The sequence below is a fragment of the Cyprinus carpio genome, chromosome A8 (genome assembly GCF_018340385.1).
Source record: "Cyprinus carpio isolate SPL01 chromosome A8, ASM1834038v1, whole genome shotgun sequence".
Classification (NCBI taxonomy): Eukaryota; Metazoa; Chordata; class Actinopteri; order Cypriniformes; family Cyprinidae; genus Cyprinus; species Cyprinus carpio.
Genome location: NC_056579.1, coordinates 960,241 through 981,190, shown reverse-complemented (window position 1 = coordinate 981,190; position 20,950 = coordinate 960,241). Strand labels below are relative to the sequence as shown.

The window sequence follows — 20,950 nt, the reverse complement described above, 5'->3', positions numbered from 1 at the left end:
ACATAAATACCATCTCCCAAAACTCTTAATAATGATACCTGGACATGCAATATTAAAATTATATTCATATCTATTACATTAATGAATTCAAATGCGATTCAATAGACAGGGTAAGATTAGATTTTGCAGAGCTCGTTTGAGACCCAGAACATCTGCCTACAAATTACATATTTACCCAACATAAATCTATGCTCTTAAAAATATATATAAATATATTGACTACCAGTCAAATATTTAGAATTAAGATTTGTCAGTGTTTTTGAGAGAAGTCCCTTCTGCTCAAAGATATTTTATGGATAAATCCATGCTAAAATATGGATATTTTATACTTTTTTTTAATACTTTTTTATACTTTTATCCTTTTTTTCCCCTGCTTATTTCAGTTAATCTCATAAAACCAGTGAGCTGAGGCAGTGATAGTGCTGAAAGCAAAGAGGAACAGACGAACCGATTCAGTCGAGTGAGTCATTTACAATAGAACAGCTCTGATTGATTCAAATTCAAACTCGATTCACTAGCAAAAGCCAGATCAAAAAAGCCATTAATTTCCAATTTTCGACACCACTTGTAATGGTTTAAAAAAGCACGTAGTGATGGAGAAACAGAGCTTATCCAATGCCAAAGTCAAACCTACATCCCTGATACACCAAATTATTTTTATTATTATTAATCGTCTCAAAGAAGACTATGCTGATTGATTTGTGTCTTTATCATTTAATGTGTTTTTGATCGGATATGCTTTTACACAACTCATTACAGTAACATAAATACAAACAACAGAAGTATAAAAACATAGCATTTGATCTCTAAATTAATTACATCATCAAATCAAATAATTAATTACATCAGAACTACATCAAAAGGAATATGGTTTTGGAAACTGTCGATGCAGTAGAACGGTGAAAAGTGTTGCATGTCCTGTTACAGAAAAACAAAGCTAAAATATCGGCTTCATTCACAATAATCAGAACGATGAAATAAGAATTATTCTCACCTTTTCAAAATATTCACACGCATTATGTTGGTAATAACGATTTCACATAAATAACCATCATATTCACAGCCTGCCTGTCTACCCACAACATCACACCAGAACATAGCAGCATCTCTCAACAGCCAGAACCTTCCGGAAACATTGATGTAGAATAAGGAAAGCAAGTCCGGTTTGGGTTTTAATTTAAAAACTGGGACAAAAACAGCTTTTCTTCTTTTCAAGTAATTCTACCTGCAGATAGGAGCCCTCTGTTTGTCGTCTAATGACCTCTGGTGTTCATGTTTAGTCACCGCAGACAGTAGCAGTGATGGGAAATGATGCTCCGCACCATCCCTGAAACATTAAAACATCACTGAACCAACACCAGATTCCTTCAGGTACAAAACACACCCCTCTGAGATGCACACCGCTGGTCAGAGGTGAGGGATATTCAAAATCGTTTTCGAAACAAGTCTCTTCTGCTCACTAATGCTGCATTTATTTGATAAAAATACAGTAAAAATAGTGAAATATTATTAGAATGTAAAACAGCTGTTTTCTATGTGGATCTCTGTTAAACTGTAATTTATTTCTGTGATGCGCAGCTGTATTTTCAGCATCATTACTCCAGTTTTCAGTGTCACATGGTCTTCAGAAATCATTCTAATATGCTGATTTACTGCTCAAGAAACATTTCTGATTATTATCAATGTTGAAAATAGTTGTGCTGCACAATATTTTTGTGGAAACCGTGATAGATTCTAAAGCTTGCATTAAAATTGTAACAAAAGTTGCAATTACCTTCTTTTGTTTTTTATTCCGTGGCAGAAAAAAACAGTTGAGAGAAAAAAGTCGCAGTTACCTTGTTTTTTTTATTCCATGGTGGAAAACACGTATTTTCAACTGTTATAATATTTCTCAATTTTTACTGTACAAATGCTGCCTTGGTGAGCAGAAGAGACTCTTTCAAAACATTAACAAATCTTAATTATACCAAACTTTTGGCCCACACAGACTACTGAAACATTTCCCTCCGTATCACTTATGACCAAAAGAGATGTCAAAAGTCAATAGAAGGTTTAAAAGCTGGAGAAATGTGATTCATAACTGCATTTTTCTTTCATGTGTTGCAGTAACACAGGCTGATCTCAGCCCTCTTTAGTGCGTTTAAGTCGATTGTCTCACGTCTAAATCTCTGTGGACTCGATCCGCTCCAAGCGAGACGGTCCCGGCCACGGAGGCGCCAGCTGATGTTTGGGATCGTCCGTGGGCGGGGACAGAGTGAGGGTCACTGGGACAGGGATGGAGAGGCTGACGGGTGATCCGGGCGATCCGGGCGTGGTGCCCTGTTTGGCTCCGAGCTGGCCGACTCGCTCCTCCAGCGCCTGGTTCCTCTGCAGCGTCTCCACATAGCTGAGCTGCAGCTGCGCCTGGTACTTCAGCACACGCTCTTTCTCGTCCTGCCAGGTGTGTCTCTCCTGAGCGAAGGTGAGCGCCTGCCTCTCTCTCTGCTGCCGCTCCAGGTGCAGCTCGCCCTGCAGTCTCTCCAGCTGCCGCCGCAGCTCTCCGGCCTCCTGTCGCTGCGCTTTGGCCTCGTCGCTCTGCAGGCTGAGGAAGCTGTCGATGGGCAGGGGTTCGGGCGTTCGGGGCGAGTGCAGGCCGGCCCACGGTAAGCTGCTGCTGCCGCTGATGTCCCTCAGACACACGGCGTGATCGCTCCTACAGCTCAGCTCGCTCAGAGCCCGCTTGAGACCCAGAACCTCGGCCTCGAACACCACCAGCTTGTCACGCAACATCGACACCTGCGGAGAGAACAAACCAGCGCTTACAGTGTGTGCGGAGTATGACATTTAAATTACAGAATTCACTGCTCATCATGAGAGAAATCTGTTCACTAACAGTCAGATGTTTGGTATAATTAAGTCTCTTCTGCTCACCAACGCTGCATTTGTAAAGTAAAAATGTGAAATATTATTATCATTTAAAACAGCTGTTTTCTATGTGATTATCTGTTAAAGTGTAATTTATTTCTGTGATGCGCAGCTGTATTTTCAGCATCATTACTCCAGTCTTCAGTGTCACATGATCTTCAGAAATCATTCTAATATGATGATTTGCTGCTCAAGAAAATTTTGTTATGATCTGATGCTTTGGAGATTGTTGTGTTTTTTGTTGATAAGGGGATATTTGTGATTTTTATGGTAATATTTAATACTTTTATTCATCAAGGACATCTCTCCTGTCCCAGTGTTTTTCTTTTGAACTTTCTATTCATCTGTGTTTTTTTGAAATTTATATTTATCTGTGAATTATTGTGAATATAATGTGTTTTAAAAATATTGTTTTCAACATTGATTTTCTTGAGCAGCAAATCATCATATTAGAATGATTTCTGAAGATCATGTGACACTGAAGATTGGAGTAATGATGCTGAAAATACAGCTGTGCATCACAGAAATAAATTACAGTTTAACAGAGATTCACATATAAAACAGCTGTTTTAAATTGTAGTAATATTTCACAATTTTACTGTATTTTATTTATTTATTTGACTGAATGAATTCAGCCTTGATCAGCAGAAAATGCTTCTTTCAAAAGTATGTAAAAACCCTAATTATTCCAAACCTCAACTGGTAGTGTCTACATAATCAGTGTGATGCATTGGATATGAGTGTGTGTGCACCTCTGTCAGCGTTCTCTTCAGTTCTCCTTCACATCTCTCCAGCTCGCGGTTCTTGTTGGTGTACGAGTCCTTCAGGCCGATCATGGTCTCCTCACGCTCCTTCATCTGGCCCTTGAGCTCCTTCAGCTGGCCCCTGAGGGCCACCATCTCTCCGGCGCGCTGCGTCACCTCGTTCTGACTCTCTCGCAGCTGCTGCTTCAGCAGAGAGATCTCGCCCGCTTTCTGACACAGCTGCGCAAAGCAAAGCAAAGCCGGCACACAGCTGTTTGTTTAGTCTGCTGTATGTTGCCGTTAGTCTACGACAGTTCATGGACTTAAACTGCTTACATGAAACTCTCCCAGAAGTATACATTTACACAAGCATGGAAAAAATAATAATAATTAGATGTTTTTGAAAAAAAGTCTCACTAAGGCTGACTGAAATACACATTTTATTTTTCAGGATTGAATAGAAAGTTCCAAAGAACAGTATTTATTTGAAATAGAAATATTGTGTAACATTATAAATGTCTTTACTGTCACTTTTGAACAATTTAATATGTCCCTGATGAATAACTGTGTTCAACATTGATAATAATCAGAAATGTTTCTTGAGCAGCAAATCATCATATTATAATGATTTCTGAAGATCATGTGACACTGAAGACTGGAGTAATGATGCTGAAAATACAGCTGCGCATCACAGAAATAAATTACAGTTTAACAGATATTCACATAGAAAACAGTTATTTTAAATTATAATAATATTTTACAATTTTTACTCTGGGGTATATTTGTAGCAATAGACAACAGTACATTGTATGGGTCAAAATTATACATTTCTCTTTTATGCCAAAAATCATTAGGATATTAAGTAAAGATCATGTTCCATGAAGATATTTTGTAAATTTCCTACTGTAAATATATCAAAACTTAATTTTTGATTAGTAATATGCATTGATAAGAATTTCATTTGGACAACTTTAAAGATGATTTTCTCAATATTTAGATTTTTTTGCTCCCTCAGATTCCAGATTTTCAAATAGTTGTATCTCAGACAAATATTGTCCTCCTAACAAACCATACATCAATGGAGAGATTATTTATTCAGCTTTCAGATGATTTATAAATCCCAATTTCGAAAAATAGCATCACTGTGAAAAACCACCTTTTGGAAATATCTGTGCTCCTCTCACCTCCCACTTGGTCTCCTCCAGGCGAGGCAGGATATCCGCCTGCTCCTTGCGGTAATCCAGGCACCTCCTCTCCAGCTCCTCTCTCTGTGCGAGCAGGGCGCTGATCTCCTCCTGGAGCCGGCCCTTGTCCTGCTGCAGACGGGCGATGTGGGTCTGCAGGGCCTGCTGGGTGCGCTGGGCTCGGTGGGTCACCTGCTGCAGACGCCTGGCGTAGTTCTGCCTCAGCTCTTCCATCTCTCGCTCCCAGACGTGCTGCTTCTCCTCGAACACCTGCACGATGGCCGCCTCGCTCTGGTCCAGGTTACGCCGCATGTGGATCACCTGAGGAACAATCACAGAATGAACATGAACACATCCTCCAGGTACAGTATAATGCAACTTCAGCTTGCCGTTGCTTTGTGTTGTTGTGTAAGTAAAATCTTTCTGTCCATCATAACTCTTAAATCTCATTATGAGAAAATTATGTTTCTTTTTGTCATGTTTGGAGTTTGACGGCCTCCAGTTTACATTCCTTGTGTTTCCTTTTATGTTTCACTGAAGAAAGAAAATCATACGTGTTTGAAACGACATGAAGCTTAGCAAATGATCACAGATTCTTCATTTTTGAATGAAATATTAGTTTAAACCAGAGGGGCCCAAACTTTTTATTACAGAGGGCCAAAAATCAAACTTCATTGAGGACCATGGGCCAAAAGTGAATGTTGCATTTGATCATATTATATTATAATATAGTATTATCAAATGCAATTTGTATTATAATATTATAATATACTAATTTGCTAAAAATTCAATAAGTAAACAAAAATATAATTAACTTTTTAATATTAATGTTTTTTTTAATAAATACTTTTCTGAATTTTAATTTTTTAATCAAATTCACTTACTGATTTTTAAATAATAATTAAAAAAAAAAATTTGAAATTAATATTTTTTTTACTTTTTTTAGAATTTTGAAAAATAATTTCTAATCAAATTCACTTATTTTTTTAAATACTTTTCTGTATTTTTAATTCACTTATTGATTTTTAAATAATAAATTAAAAAATAGCTGATATTAATTTATATATATATATATATATATATATATATATATTATATATATATATATATATATATATATATTAGAAATGTTAAAATTATTTCTAATCAAATTCACTTGTTAGTGATATCATATTAACATTTTACACACACACACACATATGTAAAATGTGACACAATCAAGATGCATTATGCTGAAATGGGGGAATTTAAGTAGAGTCAATATCTGATTCAAACTGTGCTAAAATATCTAATAATTATGTGAAGGAAATGTATTGCTGTAACTTGTGACCATTTCTTTGAGTATCATATTTGATGCATCAGGCTTTTATGGCTCATATCATCTGATACAGTGAGAATATGGAGGAAAAACAGCCCAGTTTTATTCAAAGGCCCAACATGAGCAAAAATATGCAATTTAATGCAGATGCTAATATTTCTCTGATGCTTGTGATGTAAATCAATGAGATCTTTATATACAGCAGACACTGACACAAAATGCTATAAATATCAGTGGTCACTCTATATCTCCAGTAATGTGTCTCAGTGAGATGAGATGTAAATGATCCAAACATATAATGCAGTGATTGAGAGATGAAGAAATAAAGGCTCCTCAGAAGATGTGAGATGTTCTGGAGGCTTGTAAAGATCATTCCTCCACTGAGGAACAGTGAAAGTAAAGCTTCTGGAAACAAACGCTCCTCAAAAGATCCTGATGATCAGCTTTGAGACTCTAAAACATGACTGATGGAGAATCAAGTAAAGCTGAGCTGCTTCAGTCCAGTAAGAGTTCATCTGGAGATATTACTGCAGTTGATAAAAATCACCTCAAGATTCAAGCTGAAGCTGGACGTTTGTACAATTACACTAAAAAAGCTTTGACTTGCTAAAATAACTGGTGCTCCTCACCTCCTGCTCTTTCTCCCAGAGTCGGTCCTCCAGGTCCTGGATGATGTCATCAGTGGAGGGCGATGGCTGGATGGTGGCGAGTCTCTGATATGATAAGCAGCTCTTCCCGGAGGAGGACTGTCCGCTGTCGGACACGCTCAGGCCGTTCTGGTACTTGAGTTTATCCGCTTTGTCCAGCGGCGCCGTTGTGCTGCTCAGTCTGTTGATGTGGCTGGTGGAGGCACTGAGGGGCCCCAGCGCTTGAGAGGGACCGTAGCTCATGCCGGGCCCCGTGTAGGTGGGAAGGCTGGTCAGTGAGTTCCTCCCGGAGTCGGACATGCCGCCCTGGCCGTCGTTTCCGCCCGAAGGGTCCCGATCCGGACTGTCCTGCTCACAGAGGGACTGCGGGGCGTCAGATCCTCCGCCGCTTCCAGCGGATCGTCCTCCGGCTCCAGACTGAGCCACCAGGTTCTGCATGGAGTGAAAACTCTTGGGCACCACCGGTTTGAAGGCAGATGGACGGACCAGAGCTGAATTATTCTGAACGAGGAAAACAAAGCAGGTTCTTGCAATAATACATCATTAAACAGCCGTCATTAACGATCGAACCGTCTATCTACTGATAAACAGATTGACAGATAGATAGATGTAATACATTCTAAAGTTTGCAGTTAAAAGGAAGAAAAAAAAGTATTTTGATAATCTAAGAAAAACAATTAGATTATGTTATACACAATGCTTCATGGGAGTGGATGGTCATCGCTAATCTCTTTTGTTTTTTATTAAAGACAATCAAATCTTCATCAAATCTTTATTTAATAAACATAAACAGTTATTATAAAACGGATAGCTCCGGTCCTTGATTCTGATTGGTTGAGCTGGGTTCAAAGCTGTTGTTAATTACTCTACAAAGTAACATACACCTTTGTTTACGTTTGTGTGTTGCTCGGCAACCACTTTGTTGCAACCACAACTGTTTCTAAGAAACTACATTGTTTGGTGGAAGAATACTGTCCTTATTAATATCATTACACTTTATTTGCTCTGTTTTATTTTGTGAAACCTTACTACGTGTAAGAAATAAACGTTTTATAAAAGCAATAATCCCCGTGAAGCTGTGGTTTACAGTGAATTTTACAAGGAACAGCTAAACAAACTAACTAGCTAACTAACTAACAATGCTGTTATAAATTCACTGTAAACCATGGCTTCTCGGGGCTTATTATTTTAATAAACATCAGTTTCTCCATGGAGAACATAAATTAGATTTATACTACCAGAACCCAACTTTTCCACTTTAGTCAGTCGTACCTGCTCGAGTTTCCCAGATACAGTGAGGATCTTGGGTGGCGTGCGACTGTCTCTCTTGCCGTTGTTCCCATCTCTTCCCTTTACCGCTGCCGCACCATCGTGGTTCTTCTCCACGTTACCGCAAGCATCCAGAGACACTCCTCCTCCAGTTCTGTGTGTGTCCCGGCGACCCGCGGCGGTCCCCTCCAGCTCGCCCCTGTTGGTGGGACGAGACGCAGCGATGGTGAGCTGGCCTCGATCCGTGGTGGTGCTGCTCCCGCCTCGTTCATCACTTGAGCCCTCAGAGGTGGAGGGAGGTGCGTGGAGGCGCTCGGCACTGCAGCTGCGGTCGGAGGGCCTACGGCGGGACAGAGGAGGGCCACGAGGGAGAGTGGTGCGCGTGCCCACGCTCTTCATGGCAAACTCCTGCTCACCGGCCACCCCGCTGCCCACACTGCCCATGCTGGGGGACCAGAGCCTCACTCAACGCTGCAACTCTCCACATGGGCCATCATGTGACCTTCAGACACACACTGCAGTCAGAACAGAGAGAAGACATTAATTCAGAATCAGAATTACACACGTAAAAAACACACACAAGGAATTTAAGGTGCTCCTGGTGCATGCATACACATATTGAAAACTGTTGTTTTGAACTTTTCTATTCACCAAAGAATCCTGAAAAAACACGATGCTTCAGAAATCATCAATAATATGCTGATTTTCAACATTATCAGTATTGAGCACAGTTGTGCTGCACAATATTTTTGTGGAAACCGTAATGCATTTTATTTTTCAGGATTCACAGATGAAAAGAACAGCATTTATTTGAAATAGAAATCTTACGTAACATTATAAATGTCACTTTTGATCAATTTAGGATCAAACTACTTGCATATTTGTACACTAGTGTTCGAAGGTTTGGGGTTGGTAAGATATTTTTGAATTAATGTTTTCAAAAGAAGTCTCTCCTGCTCACCAAAGATGCATTTATTTGATAATTTGATATACTGTGAAAATAGTGAAATATTTTTACTATTTAAAATAGCTGTTTTCTATGTGAATATATATTAAACTGTAATGTATTTCTGTGATGTGCAGCTGTATTTTCAGCATCATTACTCCAGTCTTCAGTGTCACATGATCTTCAGAAATCATTCTAATATGATGATTTGCTGCTCAAGAAACATTTCTGATTATTATCAATGTTGAAAACAGTTGTGCTGTTTAATATTTTTGTGGAAACTGTGATACATTTTATTTTTCAGGATTCACAGATGAACAGAAAGTTCAAAAGAACAGCATTTATTTGAAACAGAAATCATCTGTAACATTATAAATGAATTTACTGTCACTTTTGATCGATTTCTTTGAGGAAAAAAAGTATTAATTTGTTTGTATTTTTAAATCTTACTAACCCCATGCTTTACCTAAAAACAATAATTCTGATAATAAGCATATTAGAATGATTTCTGAAGATCATGTGACACTGAAGACTGGAGTAATTATGCTGAAAATACAGCTGCACATCACAGAAATACATTACAGTTTAACAGATAATTACATAGAAAACATTTTAAATTACAATAATATTTCACAATATTACAGTATTTGCTGTATTTTGACGTCTTTCAGAAACATTAAAAATTATATCAACCCCAAACCTCAAATATGCAAATAGTCTGATAGGAATTATTTGATTATGAACATTTTATTCCAAAGCACAGACAGTAGCACTGCACATAGCTCAGAAAGCTTCAAGAGATGTAGGTGAGACAACAGCAAAACAATGGAGAGCTTCAGTACACGATCCCCAACCATAAACAAATGCACTTACTATAACCAAACCCTACTGTGAGTTACGCAAGCGTCAGCATCACGTGAGCCGGCAGCCAGATTGATCCAAGCTTGTGTTTGACACGAGTAACGTGACATCCATGTGCATGAACACACACCATGAAAGACAGAAGCTGTTTGATCGCACAATGAGCCGCAGCACCGTGAGCGGCCAACAGGGGCTTCACACTCCAGCGCTTCGCCATTACCTCATCTGTTCTCACACTTACACATCTTACGCGCATTTGCATCGGCACCTCGGCTTGTTATGGGCCACGAGATGAATGTGTGTGTCTTTGTGTGTAAGGTAAGATATAGTTAAACTTTTACTGGCTCCACAAGGCCTGGAACCGTCACGAAATCCAACGCACAACAAGTTGCACAATCATCTCAAACCTCAGATTACCAAACTCTCTCCAAAGCCTGTGCGTGCGCACAAAAGATTGCACGCGCTGTTGTTATCTAACATCTGAATGGACATCTGCAGCACCTTCTGAGAGCGCGAGACCCTTTGAGCATCAAAACACTGCATCTGAATATAGACACACTCTCCATTTTCAGCTCTCCACACAAACAAAGACGCACCATGAAGATGGAAACCAGAAGATGGGTTGCGTTTGCCGTCCTTTCCACTCTCAGTGCATTACATAATGCGTCCTCGCCGCTTTATCTGCGAGAGAGAATGGAGGTCCGTTCACTGGTTTACTTCCAGTCGAGTGAGTCGCAGTGATAGTGGAGCTCTCTCTCTCTCTCTCTCTCTCTCTCTCTCTATTCTTCTATAATAAGTCGCTTCACACATCGACACCGCTGTCGGTTCGCGTATGAAATCCACATGACTACGATCGTACTCACTGTTTCAGCACCGCGGACAGCGACGCGCGTCACATCAGCCGCGTTCATTCACCGAGCCGGTCGCGTCGCGTCCATGAAACCTAGCGGTGTGTATCTTGACAGGATTAGGTCTCGGTGTATGGCGGGTACTCCGTGCCAAAATCAAACATCCGAACGACCGACCGACCGATCGAACGTCTATCCGAACGTCTATCCGCACGTCTTGAATTTTCAAACGGCTGACCCACGTGACGACCTGACATGACGTCAGCGTCTTGAAATTTGCAGCTTTTTAACCATACAAGTATACAAGCTGATGTGTAAAGGCTATAAATGGACATGATAGGCACTAAATATGCCTACAGATGTTATACCTAAAATAATACTCAACCATTTCCTGCACTTCCCTGAATAAGCCTATTGTAGGCTAAGTGATGAACTGACCAAATTACCACCTGTAGGCTATATCATGACTTTCTGTGTATTTCATGACTCTAATGTTTCAAACACCAGACTCACCTATTGTAACTGTATAGGCTACAGTGGTAGGCTTTTAATTAATGTTGTTGTATTTTTCCTTTTTTATTTTTTTATTTGTCAACCTGATTAATTGTATATTGTCTGATATGTTTGTTTTACAAGTAAGAGTTAAAAGTTATAAGATAAAGGGTTTTTAATTTCAAAGTCTTCAATGCCATGGAGCATGTTGTCATTAGTTGGCCATTGACTTTTCATGGTAATAACACCTTGAGAAAGACACAGTTAATATTATCCAATATAATCTATTGCCTAGGCTAGTTTGTTCATTTTTAACCATGATTTCATCTTCATTCTGAAATTTACTTTGCTGACTCCGCTGACTCTTGGGCTACAAGACAGTGAGTTCCTCTAACATAAGATGTTGATGTTTTTTTTTTTTACTCTGATGAACTCTCATATATAAATTCTGTCATTTTCACTGTCTCTTGTGTTCTCATTTTGTAAACATATTATTAAATAAAGTGCTAAAGGGGCATAAAGGGGCGTTTTCTTATGTAGTAAATGCATCTTGATTTAAGAATGTTTAGATATTTTGAATGGATAAAAGGGTAAGTAAGAAAATCATTTTTTTTTTTAAAGTAGGCCTACATTCATTTATTGCACATTTTTTTTAATGTAACATCGGAGATGCAGAGCACATTAGTAAGGCAACTGTATCAGCGAGCAGGAAGGAAAGTGTGCAATTGCTCTCACGCTCTTTTGGAGAGTTTTTGTGTTGTTTCCTGAACACAAACCAGTGAGATCCATCAAAGAGGAGATTCACAGAGTGCAGGTCAGTGGTTGAGAAATCGGTTTAAATTAGGATACTCTGATAAATGATGTTCACTTGATAACATCTTGTTGTGACCTCTGAAAGTAATAATTATAATTTGCTTTATGATTTCCAGTGTGGTTGGATGCATCGATGACACACATAATCCCATCATCGCACCTTCCGAAAATGAACCAGATACTGGATGCCTGGATTAATGGGAGGATGCCAGATGGAAGGGTAGAGATATATAAGGACCGCAGCTGTTAAATGAAACACAAATGATTCACAATGTATTTGGTCATTTTTATTTACTACAAATACAAAAGCAAAATTACAAAAGCCATTTTAATATACTTCCAATATTGAGTGGTGGGACAGGTCCAACCTCTGTTAGAAGTCAAATGTTAATTTAACTAGCCTGATTAAAACATTTAACAGGTTGAAGAGAGCATTTAATTGTGTGAAAATAGATATAGGCTACTACATAGAAACAGCGAGGCACATTGAAATAGAAACTGAATTATATTTATTTAATATGTGAAATGTTTGTAAAGTCATGTAGTCTAGAGCCATGAACCTTTTATGCTTAACTGATTGAGTTATCTGATTTAATTTGATGAGTATAAGTCCACTAACTTACCTTTATGTGCAATAATAATAAAAATAATAATAATAATAATAATAAAGGAAAATTGTTAAAATTGAAAGTAGATTAAATCTGGTCTAGGCTATTTTTTTAAAAAATTTGGCTTTGTTATTTATTTATTTATTTTATTCATGTCGGTGAGGCCATCTAATTTGTAATTTTCTTAATATAAGAATGGGGTAGGAGTTTATAAGATTTTTTTTTCTTCATCCTACTCCTGTTCTTCTTGTCATGGAATGTATTTTTGTTGTGTTTGTTGGATTGTTGTTGTGGAATTTTGTGTTGCATTACCATGAAAAGAGGATTTTTAAATGAAATGAAATTGGTGTTGCATTATTGTGAGTTTTGAATTGATAATTTAAATGTGATTATGGATGGTACTTGTGTATTGACTCGGAAGTATGCAGACATCTTTTTGTCTGTGTTGACAGCTCCGTAAAAAAAATTAATTCACAATTTAATCTTCAAAGAATGTGGTGGTCTTAACTTTCTACTTGCTTGTGATTTTAAATGTACAAAACTCCTAAACAAAGTGGTCTAACTTTCACAAACAAGCTTTGAATGCATGGAAAATATTTTACAAACACAATTTCTCTCCCTATTCTTGTATTGGAATAACCAATATATATTATTAAAAAACAAGACCATTTTTTGGAACGATGGACGATTTTTCAATCGTCAAAAAACGATTTTTGTACAGATTTGATAAATCAATCAGCTGACCTATATAATTACAATGAATTTGTTAATTATCTTGGGAAAAATTTGTCTTCAAAAGATTTTCTTAAACTTATTCATTGTATCTCCCCGAAATTACTTTATCTTATTAAAAAACGAAAAGATGTATAATCCTATAATTGGTTCTCTTCCCAATCTGACTATTGAGGGCCTTTCCATTAAGGATAAAAAAAAGAAATAATATATTTATCAGAAGAATTTTAACTAATGAAAAAAGTTCTTCACCCAAGGCAATGGGGAAATGGAAACATTATTACCACTTTAGTGTCTTTAAGAATTTGTGGTCCGATATATATGTAATTCCTAATAAAGTCAAAGAAACTCACTTTAAAATAATAAACAGATACTATCCATGTAATGACTTTATTAGTAGCCTAAGTTTAAAGAAGGGTTCTCGCCATTATGCGGTTTCTGTGAAGAAGAAAATCAAACAATTGTACACTTGTTTTTCAGTTGCAAGTATACTAAATTGTTTTGGTCCCAAGTTCTTGGTTTCTTTTTGAGTTATTTTATAAGTTTGTAACAATAACTGATGTAATGGTCTTGTTTATGGATTGTGATTCTGGCTTATTGGAAATGGATAATATAAATTACATTTCTTAAACTATTTGGAAAATACCATAAACCAAAGTGTATATCGACTGTACCAAATGGTATTTCCCACTGATCTGAAGATTTTTATGACATAACTTCAATACCGGAACAATCGAAAAGCTCTAAAGACATGTACAATGCTGAAAAGGATACTGAATGTAATAGAAACATGATTTATTTGTGATATAGAATATAAAAGTTTGTTATTTGTGTTTGTGTTGGATTCAAATGTCTCTGTATTCCCCTTTGTTTTGTTATTTTGTAAAAAAAATTTTGAAAAAAAAAGTACCGTAAAATAGACTCTGGCCCGTCTATATCGGATAACCCGATGTGATTGGTGCAGCTCAGATAGAGGGCATATTTAATGAGCATTATACCAGAGCCCGTCTGATTATATACCATAGGGATTGTACCAGGATTGTACACGACTGTCAATCATAGGCGGAGTTTCACTTTTATGCTTGGGGGGGGCACCCACTGGCAGACGAGCCACGAACACTTTTTTTTTTATTTGTTCTATATTTCATATATTTATATAATATATATTCGACAGTAAAATACATAATAAATAAATAAATAAATAAAACATTTTTTTTCCCGAGGGTGCATAGAGTTTTTTTTTTATTTATTTTTTATTTTATCCTATTTAAAAAAAAAATTATTATCCATTCAGCAAATGCTTTAAAAAACAGCTTTAAAAAACACTTTATTGCATTCCAGATGCTTTTAAAGTACTTTTCACTATAAATTTTATGGGCAGCTTGAATTTTAAATATTGTCATGAATTATTTGTATTCCCATTTGTAAAATAGCCAACAAATTAATTGTTGCGGGCTAACCCGATCTCATGATGAAATATAGCACGGTTTTCTGCTTCTATTTGGCGTAATATGTATATGAAGAAACTTACTTTGGCATGCAAAGACTGATAAATTCATAATTAATGGCATGGCTGGTTCAGTCGACACAAATGCGGGACAGACGGGCCTATAATAACTGCTGAAATGTTTGCGGGGCAAATCTCAGGTCAGTCTGAGCGCTCATGGTATGCACAGTCATCTTTAAGTTTCTAAAGAGTAATCGACGATGCGATCGCACATTTCACAAGATCCACTTCAGCTGTCACTAGCCAAGGGTGAATAAGCCTTGTGTGTAGGTGCTTTAACTAAATACTGAATCACGCGCCACACTCAAGGCCATCGCTTCAAATCGCCTGTCCATTCAGCCAGAGATGACTCAGTCCACCACATTTTTATTAGCGAGTTTATAAAGAAAACAACGAATATTTGTTATCTTGCTAAAGCTGGAAAATAACGAAAAGAGAGTCCTCTCATGTCCTCTCAAGTTAAGAACCATCCGCGACTCGGGAGGATTTGGGACTTAAATAATTCATTTAACCCAAAACGTACTTATTCTAACCACTAAAATAATAAAATAATACAAATAAAATGAGAAAATGTTAATTATTTAATTTTTATATTTTATTCATAGCTCAGACAAAATCATTATTGGCTCTCGTCATTACCTGATACGATTATTCCTAATATTCCTTGTTCAAGTTGTTATGAGTGATCCCCAGCTGCAAAGTTTGGACCAGCTTAAACCCTTCATAAAAAATCCCATACTGTTAAATTGTGTGTGTGTGTGTTGGGTGTGAAAGTGTGTGTGTGTCATGTGTGTGTGTGTTGTGTGTGTGTGGTGTGTTCTAGGATTATTATTTTGCATTCATTTTTGCCGCTTCGTTTCTATGTTCTATGTTCATTTCCTATTATTTTTATATTTAGGTAAAGCAGATGGGATACTGATTGCAGTTTTTGCTGCATTTGAATACGCTACAGCGTATTTCTATTCAATAAGATCTATTCCCGATTTAATGGGAGATGGAGAAAAATTATGTGGAATATCGTGCTTTTCCAAACCGTTTAAGCATGTCAGGTTTGTCAATAATATTTAGCCTCTGCTATATTTAACTTTAATAATACACCATACATAACTTTCTAAATCACTTTATAAATCAGTCATTGATTGCAGTAATCAAATGTGGACTAGTTAGAGGATACAACCGAAGAATAAGAAGTTAAACTAAGGTATATTAAAAAAACGTGTTACAACGTGTCTTCACACGTAAACAACACGTTGGGAAGACGATCAGTTAAAACGTGTTACGACCGTCGTCGCCATGGGAACGCGTTAACAACACGTAAGAACATGTAGGAACGTGTTACATATGATTTTATATTAAATAATTTCACCAACAGTTTTACTTGCTTGGAAACTGTGTTATGTGCACAATTTTTTCTCCCCATAAAGAAATTCTGTGGGAATAATTTGAACATTTTAATCCGAAACAAATCAGTTTTTATGGCTAAGTGGTATGATAGAGGTATTGTTTTTGTTTTGGATTTATTTAGAAATGATGGCAGCATATTGGAATATGAAGAATTTATGACTTTGTATAATTTTCCTCTGCCTGCTAGAACTTTCAATTCTGTCATCAAAGCTTGTGTCTCCAAGTTTATGTGCATTTATTTAAAACACACCTTTTCTTTAATGAGAGAAAAACTATTTTGGCCCAAACTTTTATTGGATTAGTATTCTTGATAAAAAATGTAATAGTAAACTTATAAAGTTATTGTTACATTACACTGTTTACACATCCCCTCGATGTAAATTTTTCTAGAATAATTTTTTGACTAATTACTGGAAGAAAGCGTGGTTACTCCCTGAGAAATATTGTATGTCCAATAAAATAAGAGAGGTACACTTTAAGATTCTTCATAATGTTTACCCCAACTAACTCACAAATTTCCCTCTTTTGTTGATATCTCTGACCTTTGTGTATTCTGTAAAGTTGAGAAAGAAACTTTGTTTCATTTATTCTACCACTGTAATCAGGTTAAGCCTCTTTGGCAGAGCTTGGGTCTTTATCTTTCTCATTTTGTCAAATGTGATTTAAACTTTTCATTGAAGGATATATTCCTCTATTTTTTCTGGGAGTGACTGTGCTATTGATAGTGTTGTTAATTTCTTTGTGTTGCATTGTAAATTTTTTATTCACAAAAACAAATTTCTCAAGACTTTGCCAAGACTTTGCCTGAGGCCTTTATTGCTGAGATTTCCCTTGTTGTTAAATCTCTTAAACCCATTGATAATAGTAAGAACAAGAAGTTTCTTAAGTACTATGTACAGTTTTTTCCTATTTGAGGAGGCTGTTGTCTTCTTTTCTTTTTTTATTATTATTATTATTAATGTTTTCATTTCAGTGCTGTATGTTGTATTTCTTTGTTAAAGGAATATCAATAAAAAAAAATAAAAAAAAGATTTTATTTAAATGATCATTAAATTTTTTTTTTTTGGCTCATTGTTTATAAGTTGCAGACATAAAAATCAACGAACCTTAATTACAAAATAAGATATATTCAGCTGATCTTGTCTAAATATACATATGTTTTTAATAAACCTTTCCACTTTAACATTTATGAAGATTATTTGTAAAAGATTATGCTAATTTAGTAATTTTATTAGGATTGAGTAAGTGTTGAGATCTCTAAGTTCTTGAAACAAAAAATCATGCTTGATTAGATTTACTTTTTATTAGGCCTACTTTATTTGTTTGATATTATGTATAAAAAATAATGCATGTTTTTAATCTATAGGGCAGTTTTTCCTGAATTGCTAAAATACATTTCTTGGAACCATCACCCACTTTCTCAAAAATTTTAATACAAAACCAAATCTTCAAACTACATTCAGAGACCATCTGACGCTTTTCAAAATAAAGAAATTTACTCAAAACCATTTTATCTGTGCTCAAAATCAAACAATGCCATCAGATCATACACAGCTCAATATCATAAACACTGCAGAGCATTCATTAGATCATTCAGTCCAAATATATAAATCTAATATGAAAACCTTCTGGATCAAAAAGTAAAAAATAAAATAATAGACTACATTTATTTGAGTGTTTTTTATGGACTGTGGGAACATTGTACATTGGGCAATAAAATTAACAATAAAAACTAGTTAAAATGATTATACTGGTCAAGACTATTGAATGTCTGTAGCCTATAGACTAGTATTTCTGCTCTTTGAAAGTAAAACACATAGCCCCACAAGCACAGGATTCAGGAAAGTTGTTTTTGGGGTACAATATTTAGACTATATGTATTGCCTATCATGTCCATTAATAGCCTTTGCACATCAGCTTGTATACTTGTATGGTTAAAAAGCTGCAAATTTCAAGACGCTGACGTCACGTCAGGTCGTCACGTGGGTCAGCCGTTTGAAAGTTCAAGACGTTCAATAGACGTCGTTAGACGGATAGAGCGGATCGTCGATGTTTGATTTTTGGCAGCGGAATTATCTGGATATGAGGAGTTCGAGGATGTTTGAATTTTGGCATGAGTTCGGATGTTTGATTTTGGCACGGAGTACCCGCCATATCGGTGATGATGAGGAGGAGGATGATGATGATGATAGGCAGCGGATGCGTGTATCAGCTGAGCCACACACCCACCTTCGCCCCCCCCCGAAACGCCGAAGCCACTGCACATGCGCGTCGTATATGTCACCAGTCAGTCAAGCCCGCGCATACTACGCGCATGCGTACTTCGTGATCCTCCTGAGAGAGATCCAAAAGGATGTTTAATATTTTATCAGTAATAACATTAATGTTTTTCCTCAAAAATATTGTTTAGAAGCTTCACAATTGTTATTTCACTACCCCAAATCTTCGTAAAGTGGTTCAAAATAATAGTTTTTGCTCACCATAATAATTTCTTTAATAATTATCTGACGTGTATTGTTAAAAACAGAGCTGCAACTGAGGGGGCTGTGGCGTTTCTGAATGAATCTTTGGTTTGGAATGATTCGGTTATGTAAATGATTCAAATGACTCGCTCATAGAGACAGTTACTTGTCGCCGCCTTCTGGTGGAACGATGTAACTTGCAGAAAGATCCGAAGCGGAGTGAAACAAACAGTGAAAAGGCCTGACTGTTGACTATGAGCAGTATTGGGGGAAACGGATTACAAGTAACGTGAGTTACATAATCAGATTACTTTTTCAAGTAACTAGTAAAGTAACGAATTACTTTTTCAAATAAGTAACGCTAGTTACTTTGATTGACAGCTTCATGTCCTCATGCTGAGAGGAACCAGGAGTGAGTTCAGATGCGCTGTGTGAACTAGACTAAATGTGAACATGTATTTACTCATCTCACTACACAAAAACATTCAGTATTCCTCAAAATGAAGAAAAACAGTGAAATGCAAACTCAGAATATGAAGCAAACCTGCAAATATCCTACATGCATGTAATCTCATTTTATTAACCAGTATCTTTGCTGCTCACCTTCAATGATCCAATTCAACCATAATTATAAGCAAAAATGATTTTAGGCAAACATAACATTTGTGCTTGCTTTTTTTATTGCTGAAAAGAGAAACATGAGCCCAGCCCAGATGAGAAAACCAGCAGCAACGATGCAATATTTGCAAACTGATGTGCGATTAGTCTCATGATCCTTGCATAAATTTAACCATTTCTAGTCATCTTTACTCTTTGCATTAACTTAATTGTCTAAAATGTGTTTTGAGCATAGCTTATTAGTATGTATGTGTATTTCAGCTAAAGTATTGCCATGTACATAAATCATTATTATACAGGTTATTTCAGCTCTTGGTCTCCATTCACAAATTCACTGATGACATCATCGCGCAGCTGTTACCATGGGAACCGTCTCCATCAAAGAGACGCGCGTCACGTGACGGGGATACAACGTGCCATAATCATATTATAATGTGGTGAGGCAGTATCAATGCAAATACTTTAGCTACAGTAATATGGTTTGTATGATATTTAAGTTAATACTTGTTTAAAACAATCACTTCAGTAATGTTTGGACCATTTTCTGTTTATTTTGAATTAAATAATCGTATTTTATTATAGTAATTTAATATGGCTTTACAGTACCAATACATTATATTTATATGTCTTATTAATTATTATTATTTATATATTATTTTAATTCTATTATTAATATCATGTTTGTTTAATATGATGGTTTTATTATAAATAAGGTGATTATTTATATTTTATGCTATTATTATATATTCAAATTAAACACCCAAATTAATAAACGATATTAACTATCTAACCGTAAGTTAATTAAAAACCAAAATACTTTAATATATGTTTAAAATATAAATTTCAGTTATTGAATAAACTGTTGTGTTAGTTTAATTTAATATTAATTTAATTGTCTTAATGCAATAATACTCTGTTCATTTAAAAAAAATACAGAAATATAAAATAATTTAATATTTTGCTTTAAAAAATACCACATATAAAATAATATTTCGCTTTAAAAAACATAGAAATATAAAATAATTTAATATTTCTTTTAAAAAATACAGAAATATATAATGATTTAATATTTTACTTTTTAAAAAATACAGAAATATATAATAATTTAATATTGCTTTACAGTAACAATTATGTTTTATATATAATATTTAATTAATATTATTATATGAATACTTTTTTTATTAAATGGTTTCAGTATAAATATGGTGATTATGTATATTATATATTATATTTGTTTATTAGGTGGACACCCAAATTAATTAATGATATTATCTGAATCTAATCATATAATGTCAAATAAAAAAACCCAGATACTATACTTCTACATATTCTTCAGTTATTGAAACACTGTTGATTTGTTTACTTTAAATGAAACTTTTGTCTCAAAATATATTTGGTAATTGTAATAATCCTTATTTACGACATAAATATATAAAAAGTAGATGAATAGCAAAATTACATCACAAATTTCTCAGTACAAATTGAGCCTTTTTTGTGTTTCTTTGTGCAGATCTTCTCTTCTACCACTAGATGTCCTCAGCTGCTTCATCAAACTCCACACATCTGGAGCAGAAGAATGCCTGAACATTTATTA

General features: G+C 35.8%; 1 protein-coding gene and 1 long non-coding RNA gene across 4 annotated transcripts; one reads left to right on the top strand and one right to left on the bottom strand.

The window, feature by feature from the left end:
- Positions 1-1,604: 1,604 nt before the first annotated feature.
- Positions 1,605-10,850, bottom strand: LOC109094785 (leucine zipper putative tumor suppressor 3-like). Of its 3 annotated transcripts, none has more exons than XM_042761535.1 (6): positions 10,736-10,850; positions 8,069-8,580; positions 6,779-7,297; positions 4,832-5,152; positions 3,657-3,887; positions 1,605-2,775 (listed from the first exon to the last, which is right to left on the bottom strand). In XM_042761535.1, the coding sequence occupies exons 2-6, from the start codon at positions 8,507-8,509 to the stop codon at positions 2,161-2,163; spliced, it is 2,127 nt and encodes a 708-aa protein (XP_042617469.1). In that variant the 5' UTR covers positions 8,510-8,580; positions 10,736-10,850; the 3' UTR covers positions 1,605-2,160. The 3 variants fall into 3 exon arrangements, with proteins under 3 accessions (XP_042617469.1, XP_042617470.1, XP_042617471.1); XM_042761536.1 differs by lacking the exon at positions 10,736-10,850 and adding an exon at positions 10,469-10,670; XM_042761537.1 differs by lacking the exon at positions 10,736-10,850 and adding an exon at positions 9,885-10,428.
- Positions 7,224-20,939, top strand: LOC122145883. Its single transcript, XR_006160606.1, has 3 exons — positions 7,224-7,319; positions 19,656-19,793; positions 20,867-20,939. It is a non-coding gene; the product is annotated as an uncharacterized LOC122145883 (long non-coding RNA).
- Positions 20,940-20,950: the final 11 nt, after the last annotated feature.

Excerpts from the sequence above, each read along its gene's own strand:
- LOC109094785 (XM_042761535.1), bottom strand. The coding sequence starts at position 8,509 with ATGGGCAGTGTGGGCAGCGGGGTGGCCGGTGAGCAGGAGTTTGCCATG. Across the intron at positions 5,153-6,778 it reads TCTGGGAGAAAGAGCAGGAG|GTGATCCACATGCGGCGTAA; the intron begins GTGAGGAGCACC and ends ATTGTTCCTCAG. Across the intron at positions 3,888-4,831 it reads TGGAGGAGACCAAGTGGGAG|CTGTGTCAGAAAGCGGGCGA; the intron begins GTGAGAGGAGCA and ends TGCTTTGCGCAG.